This window comes from Betta splendens, chromosome 2 (assembly GCF_900634795.4).
Source record: "Betta splendens chromosome 2, fBetSpl5.4, whole genome shotgun sequence".
Taxonomy (NCBI): domain Eukaryota; kingdom Metazoa; phylum Chordata; class Actinopteri; order Anabantiformes; family Osphronemidae; genus Betta; species Betta splendens.
Genome location: NC_040882.2, coordinates 18719215 through 18736450, shown reverse-complemented (window position 1 = coordinate 18736450; position 17236 = coordinate 18719215). Strand labels below are relative to the sequence as shown.

Below are 17236 nucleotides of genomic sequence, written 5' to 3'. Positions count from 1 at the left end.
CAGTCTGAATTAATGTCTACAAAAGAAACGCATTCTTTTTGATTAACTGTCATAATAAAAATGGTAAGGAGGATAGACCTTTTATAGGTTTAAGCCTGATAAACTGTGTTTATGTGTACAAAGCTCAACTGTTTCCTCATCAGAGCTATTGAGTAAATGAGGATTACTCAATGACGTTGCACCACTAGTACTGTATGTTTTCTCCCCATAAATAGCCTTCAGTACCAAGCCTTAACTATCATGTGATCAGTAGTACCGGCTGTGCGTTTTCCCCCGTCTGTTTCACATCGTACCGTCTAGCTCTAACAAGGACTAAACCTGTTTTATCCGGTAAAAACAGGCAGAGGACGCTTTGAGAACAATGGTAACTAAACCAAGAACGTTGCACTTATCTGCTTTACTACATCTTCTCAGAAACTGAAGGGTGTGAAGTAAACAAAGATGCTGGTACAGTACATTATTGCACAGCTATTGTCATTGCACATGGACAACAGAAAAGACTTTCACCTGACTGTGGCTCACATGACACAGTTGGATTTTGGTTTTTGTAGTGCCAGGAAACCACGAATCATGAATCTACATGGAAGCTAGTGAGATATGACTCAAATTGGTCAATTGGTCAAACTTCACAGTAAAAATATTATTAGTTTAATATTTATTTTTTATATTTCAAGTGGTGGTGACAAATGGCCCAGTGTCCTGGTGTGTCACAGATTGAGATACTGTATATCAGGCCGCAAGTGAAAAGTCAGTCATGTAGATCCATATGTTAGAAGTTGGAGAAATGGACATGAGTATCTTTACGACAGAAAGCCTTGTAGCACTGCTAGAAGCAATGACACCTGACCGATGGTCTAATAATACATGTGAATAGTGACGAGTGAGGAGTAGCAGCAGGTGTAGAGTCAATCCAGTAGAAATAGCTGAAAAATGCAATGCTTTCCATGTCCAACAGGTGTCAGATATCTCTGCTGAAGAGCCTCTACTGAGCAGAGCCCAGAAACCCTTTAGTACAGTATGCGGCTGCATGCACACCAGACATCTGGACCTGCTCCGTCCCTGCATTAGGTCATCAGCGAGCTCCTGAACTCTCTGTTGTGGTACCTGTTGGCATCAGATGCACAGATACATAGACCCACTTTGGGATTTAGGTTAGGAACAGCTCAGTCATCAGCATCCACGCTTTCGCCACAGAGGAACTGCTCACACGCTGCCCACCTCATGACATGCATTGTCCTGCAGCATGAAGAACCCCGGACCCCCTGCACCAGCATAACGTCACTCTGAGGGGTTTTCTCCCATACTGTAAGAAATACCTTGGATGAATAATTTGGATGGGGACTTGCCTAAACACAAGTGGAGTTTCTGGCTTTCCGCTCTACATAGTCTGACCTACTTTCAAAATAAAAGAAACACAGTAACAGCGTGCATAATAAATGCATCTCGACACAGGAAGGTCAAAGCCACAGGCAGAAGAGATGAGACAATCCTGCAGGTATCTGATCATCTCTGTGACTTGTGCTTTTCTACTATCCAGCTCTGCTGCGTTAATGTAACAGACATTTTCTTCACAGGTGTGAGTAGCGTGTTCTCTCCATGTCTGTGTGGGTTCTCTCCAAGTGCTCTGGTTCCCTTCCACAGTCCAAAGAAAATGTCATCAGGTTAATTGGAGACATTCACCATAGATGTGTGTGAGTGGCTGTTTGTCCAAGTGTGTCCTTTCCAGGTGATGACACAAGAAGTAAAAAAATTTAATTTTTTCAACATGAAACAAAAGTTTCAAAGTCTTTACTTTCCTATTTTCCCATAAAACAGAAATCTGAATATATATAATGTAGAAAGGGAAGTGTGTGGAAAGGTAAAGTTTAATTTAGACGTGCTTTGTTTTCCTCTGAGAAGTTCTGCAACTGTTGAAGTCCCATTAGGACATGATTCCAACCCAGAGTAGAGGCTTAGTGAATCTAACAGGAGGGCAGCTATTTATTATTAACTCTATTCATAGAGCTACCAATAAATTCTTATGTATGAATCAAGTCAAATGTAGAAGATGGCTTCTTTACTTTTCTTCTAAAATCGCTCTATTCTTCCGTTCAGTTTTCTTCTGCCTTGCCATCGTTTTGTTTTTGTTTTTGCCGACACTGCTGGCTCTTTTCATCTGGTACACAACCTTAGCCACTTCATCAGAGAAAGTCTGCAGAGGGAAGAATAGTGAGACATATTTGTGAAAGTGTTGTACTGTATTTTATTTAATTAGACTAACTAATTTGTCTAAGAGTTATTAATGTTAATGTTAATTAATTAAGGACTTTTTTTTACAATCCACAAGGAGATAAATATAGCAGCACTTTGCAATAAAAAGAGGACTAATTAAGTATAAGCCAAAAGACATTAGACCAAATATTAGAGGATGAGAACTATGAATGAAATTTAAATTCAATCACTATTTTGAATTTTTAAGAAAAGATGATTTTATCATCCCATAATTGTTTTTGAAAGTATTACAGTTAAAAAAAATAATAATCCCATACCGCAGATTCTGAGGTGATGTCATCACAAATAGTTGTCATGGTGTCCATCCAGTTGCAATAGACACTTTCATCTTTTTGGATGGGCCTGTGCTCACTACAGGACATAGAGAGAAAGTGGAACAAAATCCTAAATACACATACAATCAAAATGTCAAAATGTTAAAATAATAAGTCCCTACAACAGTTCAGATCTGTGTAGATCAGGGGTCAGACAGTTGTACCTGATTTTTTTCAGCAGGTCTTGCTGTGCTTTTAGCTGGCTCTGTGCTTCTTGCACTCGACCCTCCATGGTTAAACCGGCACAGAGCTGAGCACAGTGAACACCTATAACCGCCATGTTGAGGCTACCAACCCAAACCCGACTTCATAAAGGCAGAGAAAAAGACAGAAATTAAAAATTAATAAATCATCTTAACTTAAACTTAAACTCTGATTAAGTTTTTGTTAGCGGTCATCTTCCTAATATAAATAACACAAAACTCATTCCAATACATCTTCTCAGATGGACAAGTGAGCATAGCGCTTGAAGACCAGTCTTAGGTATTAGGTGATAAATATTCAGCTGGAGCGTTTTACCTGCGGCTAATTACTGGCCGACGTTCAGTAATGATTCGAGTTACTTGTTGTTGGTCTCGGGTCTTGAAGCACAGCTGAAGTTGAAATGGAACTGTCTGCTTCTGGAGAAATGCTAACACAAATACATATATTTACATATACATATATTTAAATGATACCTATACACATACATATATTTAAATACATATACAAAGAATTCATCACTCCTGTGTCAGTTCTCTGGCAAATAATGCCAAATAATGCAATTATTTTATAATTCCTCTTACAGTTATCTTAGTGGTTCACAGAGCCTATTTTTGTGGGTGTGTCCTCATAATGTCAGTCAGCAACCATGTAGTATAAAGTGAAATAGATTGACAGGCAGGTCTCACCCTGTGTAAACTCTGGTTTGATAGAAAACTGGAAGGTGATCTCCACACCCTTTGTCACATTTCCTATTTCTCTGATCAGCTTGTGATTGTTTTCATCCTCATAAGGAAAATACCTAAAGAGAAGAAGATAATCAGCAATGAGCAACACTTCTAGGTGTGTGTGTGTGTGTGTGTGTGTGTGTGTGTGTGTGTGTGTGTGTGTGTGTGTGTGTGTGTGTGTGTGTGTGTGTGTGTGTGTGTGTGTGTGTGTGCGTGTGCGTGCATGACCTTTTTTATTAATAGTTTTTTTCTACATTATGTGCGTGTCACCTTTGAATACTAGTTTTACAATATATTTTTCTAAATAGTAAAGACTATTTTTATTGACACTGTCCTGTACATTCAAACCGTATTCAAATCATACTTACACTCCCTCAGAAGCAAGTAGTGTTGCTGTGACCCCGGTTGCCATGACGTTGTCCATAGAGGCCATCTCGATCTCTGTCGCTACATTTCCAATGTTTACAATATTCACCTGGCAACAGAGGGACCAGAATTTATAAAGCAGGTGAAGAAAGCTAGAATATAAGGTATTTGTGTTTGAATCGTCTAAAAGTTGACTCATTGAAAGATCAAAAAGAAGTCAAACTATTAAAACATTGTATAAACATTAATATTTGAAACGCAAAATACAAATATATATAATAATATGTTTACTCAGACTCAGCTGGCATCTTTTTGTTTGTTTAAAATGAGTCCTCTGACAGTGGATTAAAGCACAAACGATTAATTACCACAGGTCTACGAAAACAACTGTGAGAAACAATGAGCACTTGTTAGCATGTACATATGGTAACTCACTTTTCCTCCAGTCATGTCTGCCAGTCTGCCAACATCAGCCAGGCAACAGTCTGTTCCTTCAAAGGTCATTACTGATATAATGACACTGGGCAAAAAACAATAAACAGAGTATGCATCATTTTTATTTGATCATTTTTTTAATCTTTTTAAATCTAATTTTATATTTTAAAATCTCCTTGCCCAGAAACATGAACATGTACTGTTTGTGTCCTCACCCACTCGCCACAGCTTGTAGAGCCAACTGTCTGTAGAAGTTTGAAGTGAGGGGGGACAGTGGCAGGGAAGGCATGTCCTCCATCTGACCCAGTCCAATGTTGGCTCTGCCATCAGTACATAAAATGACCTGCACAGCACTGAAGGTTAGCTCGCCTGTCCACCCCAGGGCTACACAGCCATTCACCCTCACCCTACTGGCAAGTATTAATGTCTTCATAGTTCATTTCTTCTCACCTTTGAGCCTGGGTACCTTGATGCAATGGCAACGGAGGCTAATGCTGCAGGACCAAGACACGTAGCTCCATGGTCCCTAAGACTAGATGTGAAAAATATCAAAACCAGCCCTGCAGTAGTTCTGTATTGAAGCATAAAAAACATTCAGACTGTCACAAATACACATACTCTTTGACCCTCTGTATTAAGTTTTGGTATGTCTCAGCAATGCAGTGTGGGACGCTGTAAGATACACTCTGCTGCCATATATGGTCATAGTCAACCAGAGCCCAGTCCCTGAGAGTGAGGGGAGTACAGGTGCCATCCCCATATATTACAACCTGCAAAACAAACACAGGTTGAGAGAGAAAGTACAGATAGAAGGCAAAACACCATCTGCAGAGTACAAAAGCCATAACAGTAAACAGGATGCTGCTCCTGTTTTTGTGTTTTATAGTACTGTGCTGTGTGATGCTGAACTGCAACTCTCGGTAATTTGTATAATGAATTAGGTGGCTGGATTATTTAACTCGTTTTTTTTTTTATAAAGGTTCATATGTGCAGCTGTATTTAGTACATTTTGAATTTTAAAGGTTACCTCGTCATTGAAGGTCACTAGGGCCACTCTCCTGTGCCGTGATTGGTGCAGCGTGGATGATAGTGTTTTCTCCAGGGCGTCCTGGATACCCTGTGAAAAAATAATCACCGGTCTCATACAAAGTTTAGTGAAGCATGGAGGCAAAACTAGCTAAATCAGAGTAGTCTACATCTCACCTCTAGTCTGGATATGTGTGTTGAAGATCCATTACTTGACATAACCTAAAGCGAAGGAGGTAGCAGGAAAGTCATTTAACACTGATGGATCTGAGTCTTCATGAAAGAAAAAGTAATGCAATGTGATTAAGCGGTTGAAACTTAATGTTAAACTAAATTTAAATCGACTCATATTCACATATGTCAAAACCCTTTTAAGCCGGAAACCAGACATTGCCATTGTGATCGTACATAATGTTGTCAAATCTAACTTCTACCCACACACCTCGGTCGTGACACTCATGCTGCCAGAAATGTCCACACAGAACACAACCAGAGTGTCCTCCAGGTTCTGGTAGTCGTCCTCGCTCTTGGTCGGCAGGTACACGTCGTCGCTGCGCACGCCTGCTCGCTGGCCAACGCACACTCGACTCAGACTGTCATCCACACTGTTGTCGCACCCGCAGAACTCACACTGCCACACCTGAGCCAGAGGAGGAGGAATGCAGCTCTTTACAGTCATTGAAGCAGAACCCAGAAATACATTTGCAAAGTAACTTATCACTTACGCCATTCTGTACTGAACTCAGACAGGACAAAGAAGCACTACATTTCCCACAAATCACCGGGGTCTGAAAGCTCTCCATGCCTTTGACTGGTTAGAAACAAGAGACGTAATCAGTGTGTGCGTTCTTGTACTCATTACATTGTATTATAGTATTTTTCTATCAAGGTCAAGGGCTGTTTGAGGGTCAAGGGAGTGTGTGTGTGTGTGTGTGTGTGTGTGTGTGTGTGTGTGTGTGTGTGTGTGTGTGTGTGTGTGTGTGTGTGTGTGTGTCAGATCTGACCTTGTTTCGTGTTGACTAGTTTTCCTATACTGAGGGAGACGATGTTGACATTGGCTTCCAACCAGTGGCCCCTGTTCACCTTGTTTGCTGAGAAAAATCAACATATTTATTTATTAATATTTTATTTGAAACGCAGGACTAAGGAAAAGCACACTCACCTCTGGGTGGGACAGGAGGAGGAAGGGACAGTGGTTCTAGATGAGGCTGGACGGAGCAGAACGGAGGGAGAGGGAGGGAAGTAGGCCGAGGTTTCTTCAGACGACGAGGGGGCAACGGTGGAGGACGTGGACCTGGAAGAAGATTGACACATTTGAATATTTTTAAGAATCAAAGTAAGTACCAAAACTGTGGTGACAAGATGAGAGCTCTGTGAAGTTTGGATTTTGGCAAGTCAGCAAACAACAGCATGTAAAATGATGAGTGGTCACGGAAAACGAGAACTTAAGAGCGCATGTGGCGTAAAACCGAGAACCTGAGGTCTCTGTGAACCTCTCGTCCTCTTTGCACTTCAGACGGCTTCAAACTAATATTAAGACAACTCAGTGTGCAGATAGTGGTGAGGCAGGTTTGTGAAGATATCTCTCAGAATCTTTGGATACTTAGCTTGATGTGGTGACTGGCTGTGTGATATCCTGTTTATGCAAAACCTAACCTGAATTCTTTTTCACAGTACGCGAAGATAAAACAGAAAAAACAGCTGACTGTGATCGTTATGTGCTTTGCAGGTTCCTGCACATGCTTTTATTCATGCTAATTAACCCTAAGAGAATTGGACCTTGGTGCCTCAGTACGGTGCCGAACAACAGCGGGGGCGGCGGCGGTGAACGGGCCTCATGGTTCTAGCTGGAGAGTGTGACACTGTAGAGGACCCGGGCCCACACAGAACCCTGCCACACGGCAGTAGCTGCTCAGCTCGGTTTTTAGCTACATCACACGAGAAATTAATAAATTTGCCTCATTGCATTCAAAAAACATTGACAGCTATCAAAAACTTATTTAATGGTGTTTCTGTCTAAATGAGCTCAGTCACTGTTTTCACTATCAACAATCTGAACGCAGGTTGTGTTCCACTTTCGTTATCTTTAATACTCAAGTGTTCTTAGCCTTTTATCTCAGTTACTGTAACAGCTTAGACTAGACTTTTTTTTATTCCAACCGGCCTTTCTTTATTTTTTACGTACGTGGTTGTTATGCTTTTCCTTCTCCACACACACACACACACACACACACACACACACACACACACACACACACACACACACACACACACACACACACACACACACACACACACACACACACACACACACACACACACACACACACACGTTACAGCTTAATACGCTTTCCTGTTATGTTACTGCAATGCTCTAGAGAATTTATGTCCAGACAGAAAAACACCTGTTTTCACAATACTGACTTATATTGTAAAAAAATAGGTTTTTTGTGTACAAGTGTGTACGTTAGATGGGGACTTACCATCTTGTGGTATTGTCAGTCTGTTGTCATATTCATATTCAGTCAGAGCTTCACCTGTGGATGAGGGGAGACACATCAGTTATGTTAAAATTATTTACATTTTAAAAAGAACACATTATTATGGCCATTGTTAAACAATGTTTCAGACGCTTCTAAATGTAATCTAATGTCGCTCACCGGCTCCGTGAGACGTCCAATCGCATACAACGTGACTACAAGCGAACTCCATCTGCGACACAGACAGGACATTTTATCAAATAACTGTCATCTTTATATTCCTGCAAACCAATGACTTGTACCCGTCTTGAAAAGAAGTGAAACTGAGAACCATGAATGCCATATGCTAAAATCACCCAGATCAGCAGAACAACAACAGCAGATCAGCTTCCTGGCATTCTGACTATAATGTCACTGGCAAACCAGGGCCTTGGGTTGGTTTCTTTTCTAGTTAACAGGTGGCTGCGTAAAACCATGACAAACATTTCCTGTTGAACAATTGTCAGTGACATTAGAAAAATAATGTCTGATAAGACCCCACTTCAATCATAGACAGTGTGGTTAATGGCTGATCAACAGATGTACAATACACTGAACAAATCAGCGTACGCCGTTGAGTTCGCCATGATAGAAACAGCAGGATTCACATCGACCCAACGGTCTGAACTGGTCTCAGCGGCAACAGCTCGTTTGTTCTGTATAATGAGACCTTTGTTGCATTGAAGTAGAACATACACACTGTATTTGCCTGTTTGTGTCATAATATCATGACCAGTCAGTATTAAATAAATGCTCCAACATCTTACATGTGATTTGAAGTGACCTCTGTTTCAGTGTACGACGACCCCAATCACATTCACACGCCAGGTACGTGTCTTTGCATAAAGTCACAGTCTTTCCAGTGAAGATGTTGGTGTGAAGTTTTTTTGCTCACCACACCACGGTGTTGTTGGCAAGGGAGGGCCAAGTGCGGCTTCTCGCTGGGGACAACCAGGTTGAATGGGTCGTAGTGTTGACACTGGCCTGTCAAAGCTTTGCTATGCTAGATGCCACTGAACCTTTCAGTTTATATTCAAGTTTAACATTTTAGGAAATATACATATTTCCTTTATGGATTAGAGGCAAATACATAAAACTACGTATCTCCAGAAACGCAACGCAGAAAACCGTAGCAGAGGAAAAAACAAATTCTTCTTCCTCTCTGATCGTACATCCTGGAGATTTATGTTAGACATGAAAATGTTTAAAGGGGAATTTAGTTAGACTTAGTAATTCTCAATAGGACATTTGGTGCTGTTTTGAATACTTCTGTGAGCCTGTGACACTTCAAATTGTGTCTGGTTTCCCTTTGAGTCAAAGGAATATGACAGTTGTTGTATAATATAAGAGAAGTCAACAAATGATGAGTGTATGAATAACGGAAGTTTTGATGACCACACTTTCTAAAGTCACCGCCATACACACATTTTATGTGACAACCCCATAAAACAAACATCACTTGTGACCCCTAATTCTCATAATCCTAAAATGAACACAATCAGAAAGGTATTACCTCTGCCGGGGCCTGTGCACAGCGGCGCTGCTTAAACTGAAGGCTTCTCTTTCACTGCAGGTTACCAATATAAGAACGTGTGTGGGAGTGTTCACAGTCAAGCAACGCTGCAAGTTCGTGTGCATGTGGTGCTTGCGTGTCAGGAAGTTGGTGTGGGGTTGATAATCGGCAGAGAAATGAAAGTTAAAAGGAAAAAAAGAAGAACAAAGCTTTGCATCTGCAGATGTTTCCCTCAAACGGCAGCAAAAAAGGACATCCACCAAAGTTATCGCGAATTAATGTGTGCATGTAGGTCTTTGACACGTGCTGCGATGCCGACCAGCTGCCTGTCACGAATCGCCCGTGAGCTGGTTGTCGGTGAACTTTAACTTAATGGATCAAACAAACTTGATCTGTGTGAAGTAAAATGTTTAATGAATGACACACGACAACTGCAACTGTATTGGTGAGTCAGTCGTACATTTATCAAATAAAAAAGGGCAAATCAAAAACAGAATTACAGTTATGTAATTATATTGTCTTCTTGGGCACTACCTTATAATTTATTACTCATTTTGGCAGATAAACAACATGTATTTTTGCTTTGTTCTGTTTGTCAGATGAGCGACTCATTGCTCTCTGTGTAAGTTGTTGTGTCATCGTAGAGCAGCTCTGCTCGGCTCAGCCTGCTCTCTCTGGTCCTTTTCTCCCCCTTGCTACGTTACTTACTGACCCTCTAGCACTTCCACGACAGCTCTCAAAATAGCCGCTACCGCCACCGCGCCTGGGTCGGGCAGGGTGACGCGCTCAGCTGCAATGTAGCTAGCTCTGCCTGCCTGCGCTGTAAGGTGACGAGTGTCCTCCGCTCCAGAAGCCGCTCTCTAGAAACAGAAAGTAAAGAAGGGCAAACAATAAGGCAGTACAGTGAATATATAAGCACACTGCAGTTATAGAAAATATATCTAGATGTGCTTTTATTAGAGAAAACTATGTTACATGGTACATATCATACTATACCTGTACAGCAGCCTGTAGTATCACCAAGTGTCCACCAGTGGGAGCTGTAGGTAACTTCATTAACTCCTCCACAGCAGGACACAGAGCATCCAGCTTATCAAACCAGAGGAGATAAAATGACAAGGTGGTAGCTTAATTCGTTGTTTTCATCTGGCAACAGCCAAGTAACAAGAAATAAATTGGGATAAAAAAGTAGAACTTCACCATTGTTCTATCTCCAGGGTCTGCACCACCATATCTAGAGAACGTTGACATCATTAATGATTCCTAATGCATTTAAAGATCATGTACAGGTGTAAGAACAAGAAATAACACAAATAGACACAGCCGCACCTTCTCATTGCCTGTGTCCCAGCATGCATTGCACTGGCCCAGGCCGCAGGGTTGCTCCGCCCCTCGCTCACATGTCCAGCTGCAGCAGTCAGAAACAAACTGTACAACTGAAAGACAGATGAATGAGAATGTGTGAGCTGTCACATACAAGAGTCCATCATAATGATCAGGTAAAGCAGGCACCCTACCGCCCCTGAAGACCCGCCCATCTTCTCCTGCACCAATCCAGCCAGGACTGACAACAGTTGCCCAGGGCAACCAGGGACCACGTGACTCTGCAGCCACTCCCTAATAACTGAAGTTTAGTAGTTTTTGTGCATCCTCATCCACATGCATATTCTTTTTCTCAGCCTACACAGTTTTCTACCTTTAGCAGCTTGTGCATGAGTGTTCCCACAGTCTCCATCCCCAGCAGCTCGATCCAGGGAGTTGAGCTCCTCCTGTTTTTCTAACAGTGTGGAACAAACCGCCTCTAACACCTGACGCAACACAGCACTCAGTGGCCCTGACAGGAAAACACAGACACATATACTATGCTGTACCAACAACAAAACACAACTTCACCTCTACGCTTTGTACGTTAAGTCTAACCTTCAGAATATGTGCCCTCTTGCGGCCGTGTGTTCATGGTCGGAGGTTCAGACAAGTAGCTGCGTCCTGTTACACATGCTTTGCTGAGATTGGGCCAGGAGGGGGCAGTAGTCTTAGCATCTGTAGGGAGTGATGGTACTGTAAGGTACTGTAAGCGTCAAAAAAGTGTGTGTTTGGGTACTCACACCTAAAATTACACTTAAGTATTCACAGGCTGTTGGAGTGTACATTTTTATATATTTATTTCTCTACAGATCAGATTCGGGGGCACCTGATGGGTCTCACCAAACAGTCTTAGTGTTTCCTCATTGGCTTTCATCACGGTCAGGGACGCTCCAGTCATCTCCAGTGATGTCATGAAGGATCCAGACATCACCCTGGCAACCACCAGCCCGCGGTCCTCTGTAACCGTGGAGAACGTCACTTTTCAACAAACGTAGTTGGTTTAATAGTCATAAACTCACATGTGCATACATCCAGACATTACCCAGACAAATGACAGCTGCTCTAGCAACCACTCCCATCTCCAGACGAGACAGAGCTCCAAGGTTGTTCACGCACACAACCACGCTGTCTCCTGTATGGAAAAAAAACAGGGACTGGGTTGAAATAACTGATGGCTTCAAACCATTACAGCTATACATGTCGGTATAGTTAGAGCACCTGACTTCAGAGGCAGATGTGACTGACTGTCAGGGTTGGTCATATTATCAAGCATGGTTTTCACCACCTCATCTGCAGATGCCACCTCATTAACAAAGTAGAAATGAAGATATTTTACAAAACTAATTTTCAAATTTAATAGAATTTGTTCAAACATAGAAAAATTCAATTCATGCTGATTCTGGTTAAGTTGCACATACCTTGGATCTTTTGATTCCAGGTTCACCATGAATTCCTGAGGATGCAAACAAATGACTGATGTGAGACATACTTGAACATCTTAACGCTCTACTTCTTTCCCTTAACAATCTCCCCTTGTTTCTAGTCTCACCCAGTCCCAGCTCCATGTCTCCTGGTGGCAGGTCAAATGAAGGGAGGCAGCCTGGGACGCTGCATGGAGACAGACTCACTCCCAGTGTCCCTGGAATACAAACCACAAACCAACTTATATTATTATGAGCTAATATAAATAACATATATAACATAAAATAAGTGAATAAAGGAGCGATTTACCAATTCCTTTCAAGACCTCTGTCACTTTGGACACTATCTTGTCCAGTGAGGAGCCTTCTTCTGCCAAAGCTCCTGCCAACTGACAGAAAGTGTGACAAGACCATTATAGGCAGGCAACTTACAAAACAAAATGGAAGCGCATTCATTAATTCCACACAGAAAGCATACAGTATGTAGTCATTTAAGATAAATAAAAGATTTATGCTCATTTAATTATGAAAGATAAAGTGAAAAATCCATAATGACAGAAAATACCATTGTTTACCTTGTGAATGAACACAGTGCCACACAGGCCTCTCCTGCCTGCCTTACTGGGCCGTTCAAAGGCACAGTCCTCTGCCACCACCACCATGTCGATAGCGATGCCGTGATTACGGGCCTGCTCTGCAGCCAGTCCGAAGTTGAGACGGTCGCCGGTGTAGTTCTTCACTATGAGGAGGACCCCAGAGGCTCCTGAGGCGGATGCAAGATTGTCAATTAGCTTATCAATTATTTTAGCGTAGCATTTAGTAGTGTGTGTCAGAATTGTTTTAACTCAATATAGAGCCCCTCTCTCAGATGATTTGATGATGACAACATCAGACTCAGACTGCGAGGTGCTACTATTTCACATCCAGCATCCCTGAAACAGACAAACAACTAAACATTACCTGCATTGTGCAAGCAGAGGATGGCAGCCAGAATACTGGCAGGAGGTGGAGATGCAAATACTCCCCCTGCGACAGCTGCTGACAGCATACCTGCCCCCACATACCCTATGGACACACACAGAGGAATTTAAACTCGGGATGATTTACTCAGAATCCTCTTTGATGCTTTTTTCAAATACAGATTTCCTACCCCCGTGTGCCGGTTCATGGCCCGACCCCCCTCCAGACACCAGGGCCACTTTGCCTCTAAGGTTTTCCAGGTCCGACCGAAGCACAACTCTGTGGCCCTTCAGCAGGGACAGACCTCCATTGGCCCTGACAAAGCCACAGAGAGCCTCATCCACACAGCAGTCAACAGAGTTGATCAACTTCTTCTGGGCCTGAGGGAAAGAATACACACACAACTACTAAAACGTGTAAACGGAATGAATTGGTCATGATAAAATGACTACTAACTTCACACCTGGCCACAGGTCAAAGTCAACAATGACTGGTTGCTTTGACAGGAATGCATTAATGACCGCGGTCTCCTCTAATTAGTACTTTTGCACGTGCATTCTGCTCTTACATGATGCACAGTACTTTTATGCTGTAGTGGTACAGGATACATTGTTTGTGTGAAGTAGTGTTAAACCCATTCCGTTATTACTGAAATGGACTCTGATCCCCCTGAGTTACAAGCGTGCACAGCTAACCTCGTCACACTAATAAAACATGGCCATACTTTATGGCTGCTACAGTCACAGTCACGCACGCCAATCGCGCTGCTTCCTTTATTACTGACGTTAAATAATGTGGTTTGTAAAAGACATGTTAACCTGCATTTCCTTCGTTTCTCTTTCGACAGGATAAACCAGGTGCGTCAAGTCAGCGAGATTTACCGAGGATGACACCGAATAGCGATCGTTTCATCACAAAGTAAAAGCGTTAAGTGTTATGATTCACAATTACACTCGAGTAGCCACGTAACAAAAGTGACTGTCGGAAAAAAAACAAAAAGCAGTGTCATCATCTTCATCATATGTGGCAAAATAAGGCCAGTACACTGAATACTAGCTACAATCCAGGCCAGCGTACGCTACGTGTGTTTTATTTTGAAAGTATTATGAGGAATTTGTACTTGGCTTAACGTATTGTGAGACTGAAGTTACTACCACTGTTTCCGGTAACATGAAAAATTGGACTGGATCTAAAACTATAAAGAAGAGGAGTTCACCCTCTTCCTTTAAGAAGGTATTCATCTGGTATTACGTTTTTTTTTCAATAAAAATAAACCACGATATTAAATGTGTATTTAATTTATTAATTGGTAAGTATTGATTGAAAATATTTTTAACAATGTACCAAATAAGTTATTAATGATAAGTAATGATACATAAATAATATGCAGTCGAATGTGGTTGCATTTCCACTTTGGAACATGGCGTTTACAGGTGTTTATAAATGTGTTATGTTCCGCTCATGAAGTCTTGTATTGTAGCGAGTGAGCGGATGGCTCCGCTCTCTCGCGCTGTCTCGTGAAATAATCGAACCAACCCTTTGGTTCCTCCTGCATGACGTAGCGTGGAGCCCAGTCAGTTTCCCTCGGCTCATTTCAGCATCGTCCACAGCAACATGCAGAATGGCAAGTGTGGAGACAGCCGCCGAACACGAACGAATCCTGCGGGAAATCGAGAGCACAGACCCCAACTGTATCGGACCGACCCTCCGGTAAGTCAGCGTTTCCTGTTAGAAGTCGGAGGCAGCGGGCGCGCGGCGTCCGCCTACTGAGGTGCGGGGCTTCGCTGTGACTGCCACCAAGTGAGCAACAAAACTTTAACACACAAGTGTCCATTATCGGACTGCTAGCCGGCTAAGTTTAGCAAACACTGAACGCTAGCTAGTTTACAGAGCAGACACTTGTCAGAGTGTTCAGTGTTAGCTTGACTGTAAATTGCACTAATGTCGTTGTTTTCCCCGACGCCACCACAGTAACCTGTAAACTTAGTCAGTTTGTCTAGAGGCATTTCTGCAACTTAGGCTAATGCTAGCCCCCGTGGCTAACGTCAACCAACGTTAGCGTTAATTGACATTCTACTCACTGGTGCCGTGGCTTCCAGTGGGGGACGAGGTCTTTTCACGGGCGTAAACGCCGTGTTTGCCAGCTAACTAGCGTTTATGATGGCTCCTTTGTTCGGACAACTTGTCCGGAGGGGTTTTGACAGTTCTGGTAAATGACAACCTGCTAGGTGGTTAGCCGCAGGAGCACCTAAGCTCAAGAAGTGGCAAGTGCAGCAGCCCTGACGAGCTCTGGGTGACAGCCCAGTATACTGCAGTCCTTTGTGTGCGGGTTAACGTGTCATTACACCGCACAGGCGGATTCACTGGGTGATGCCTTTTCACTGCACGCTTCCTCAGTAATTTAGTAAAAAACTTGATTCCCAGAGTGGATGAGGTTAATGTTCACTTTGTCGCTTGAGCCAGTTGACATGGTTTCATGTGGCAGGGTATAATATGTAGGACATGCTATTGTTTTCTGGGTCACAGCTCCGTTTGACTCCGATTACATATGATAACATACAACTATGAAGACGAAATAGTGAATGAACGAACAGGGAAGTTCAGCAGAAAAACTGTGATGAAAGTGTGTTGTGTGTGTTTGTGTTTGTGTGTGTGTGTTCTGTCTTCTTACCCCTTTTAAAGCTGACTATGTCCTCATAATATGAAGGCATGATTAGGCCATTTGTTGTTGGCGCAGGCTGAGTGAAGTGTGTTTGAGTGGGTTCACTGGGCCCCTAGAGTTGGTCACCTCTGGAAGTAACAAACTGCTGTTGATCCCCTCCAAGCACACACACACACACACACACACACACACACACACACACACACACACACACACACACACACACCACTGTGTAATGTTTTACTCCCAGCAGCCCACACTTGTTATCTGTCTTAATCCTAGTATTTCCACTTCTGCCAGTACACTCAGACACTTAAAATATAATAGCGCAGTCTATGTTTGGAACACCCAGCTGCATCTTTAACTATATTTAGCCCAGAGTGATGTGAAAAAGAGAGACTTGTAGGGGCAAACGTATCACATGAGGTACAGTAGTACACAGCTTTTAGCAGTGAGCAACATTTTTTAATTGTCTGTGTGTGTGTGTGTGTGTGTGTGTGTGTGTGTGTGTGTGTGTGTGTTTGAATAAAAGTCTGTGGTGTTTTTGGTGAATCATGTCAAAGTAACACATTAGGTTCTGGCATTGTTTTTGTTCCTTGTCAGCCAGTGTTGATTTAAGTTAAGATGTTTTCCAATTCCTGTTATGTTGGTTGCATGTTTATGAGAGATAAAAATGCTTGTAGAACTAGCGATGGCTCAGCTGGTTGCCTTTTCCTTGTGTTGTTTGATGTGTGAGGGATGGGAAATGGTAGCTATACGTAATAATAAACAGAACACCAAATGGCTGTCACTGAATTAGATCAAACTTTACAGTATAAATCTTTGTTCAGTCATACATGTAGGTGGGAACTTGGATGTGTTATTTTTATTTTACCAAACAACCTATTTGTATTTTGCCCTCCGTGATCAAAAATAAAGCTCTCTGTACATAATGCAAATTTAGTAGCTGCAGTCAAATATTTTCAATTTAATTATAAAAACTTTATTCTTATAGAGTTATTTCACAACAAGTCAAGTCATCCACCTTTTGAACCTTTTCTATTTGCTCAATGATACAATTTAGAGGAAGGTCTTTCTTCTTTTAATGATTAACGTACAGTATAATCTGTTTCAAATTTGCATATCATTTTGTATGAGCAACTGCAGACAGGCGGGAAAAAGGGCTGGCAGGTGAGACCAGTGTTAATACGTCGTCCTGCAGCAGCGTTGTGCAGGTTGAGGCTGGCTGCAGCATTCCACTGCTACAGCAGGAAAACTCAGCAGCGATCTAAAAGAGCAGGACGGATCAGCCACCCCTCTAAGGTTACAAACATTCACCTGCCAAATAAAAGCAGAAATCCACACATAAGACACACATAGTGATTACTGTTATGACACCATTTGTTTCCAAAGTGCAAGATTTGTCTTATGATGTACATTGTGCTTTTAAAAACAAGTTTGTGTCCTAGGGTTCAT

The 17236-nt window shown here is 42.2% G+C and overlaps 3 protein-coding genes and 1 long non-coding RNA gene across 10 annotated transcripts in view; 2 read left to right on the top strand and 2 right to left on the bottom strand.

Annotated features, from left to right (window-relative positions):
* Nucleotides 1–640: 640 nt before the first annotated feature.
* Nucleotides 641–9629, bottom strand: si:dkey-9k7.3 (circularly permutated Ras protein 1). Of its 2 annotated transcripts, none has more exons than XM_029167616.3 (19): nt 9374–9629; nt 8002–8053; nt 7825–7878; nt 6504–6635; nt 6346–6432; nt 6067–6152; nt 5784–5981; nt 5519–5563; nt 5343–5432; nt 4934–5085; nt 4766–4847; nt 4531–4658; nt 4316–4400; nt 3883–3989; nt 3476–3588; nt 3105–3216; nt 2750–2890; nt 2529–2622; nt 641–2191 (listed from the first exon to the last, which is right to left on the bottom strand). In XM_029167616.3, exons 2-19 carry the CDS (start codon nt 8051–8053, stop codon nt 2057–2059), a joined length of 1893 nt encoding a protein of 630 aa, XP_029023449.1. In that variant the 5' UTR covers nt 9374–9629; the 3' UTR covers nt 641–2056. The 2 variants fall into 2 exon arrangements, with proteins under 2 accessions (XP_029023449.1, XP_055358044.1); XM_055502069.1 differs by lacking the exon at nt 9374–9629 and adding an exon at nt 8756–8823.
* LOC129602960 (uncharacterized) lies at nt 6537–12456 on the top strand. Its single transcript, XR_008692462.1, has 3 exons — nt 6537–6677; nt 11548–11729; nt 12282–12456. It is a non-coding gene; the product is annotated as an uncharacterized LOC129602960 (long non-coding RNA).
* Nucleotides 9812–15936, bottom strand: tkfc (triokinase/FMN cyclase). Of its 5 annotated transcripts, none has more exons than XM_041069903.2 (17): nt 15791–15936; nt 13310–13499; nt 13120–13224; nt 12735–12922; nt 12470–12548; nt 12288–12377; nt 12157–12191; nt 11957–12041; nt 11781–11870; nt 11579–11695; nt 11294–11413; nt 11070–11207; nt 10891–10997; nt 10703–10809; nt 10574–10607; nt 10370–10462; nt 9812–10233 (listed from the first exon to the last, which is right to left on the bottom strand). In XM_041069903.2, the coding sequence occupies exons 3-17, from the start codon at nt 13205–13207 to the stop codon at nt 10078–10080; spliced, it is 1527 nt and encodes a 508-aa protein (XP_040925837.1). In that variant the 5' UTR covers nt 13208–13224; nt 13310–13499; nt 15791–15936; the 3' UTR covers nt 9812–10077. The 5 variants fall into 5 exon arrangements, with proteins under 5 accessions (XP_040925837.1, XP_029023463.1, XP_029023474.1 ...); XM_029167630.3 differs by lacking the exon at nt 15791–15936 and adding an exon at nt 14656–14788; XM_029167641.3 differs by lacking the exon at nt 15791–15936 and adding an exon at nt 13938–14076.
* The window catches only part of exoc6b (exocyst complex component 6B), a 58114-nt gene continuing 55574 nt past the window's right edge, over nt 14697–17236 (top strand). For both annotated transcript variants that reach the window (XM_029167604.2, XM_029167592.2), the window contains exon 1: nt 14697–14829. In XM_029167604.2, the coding sequence (XP_029023437.1) occupies nt 14741–14829 (89 nt within the window). In that variant the 5' untranslated portion in view covers nt 14697–14740. The remainder of the gene's footprint in view (nt 14830–17236) is intronic.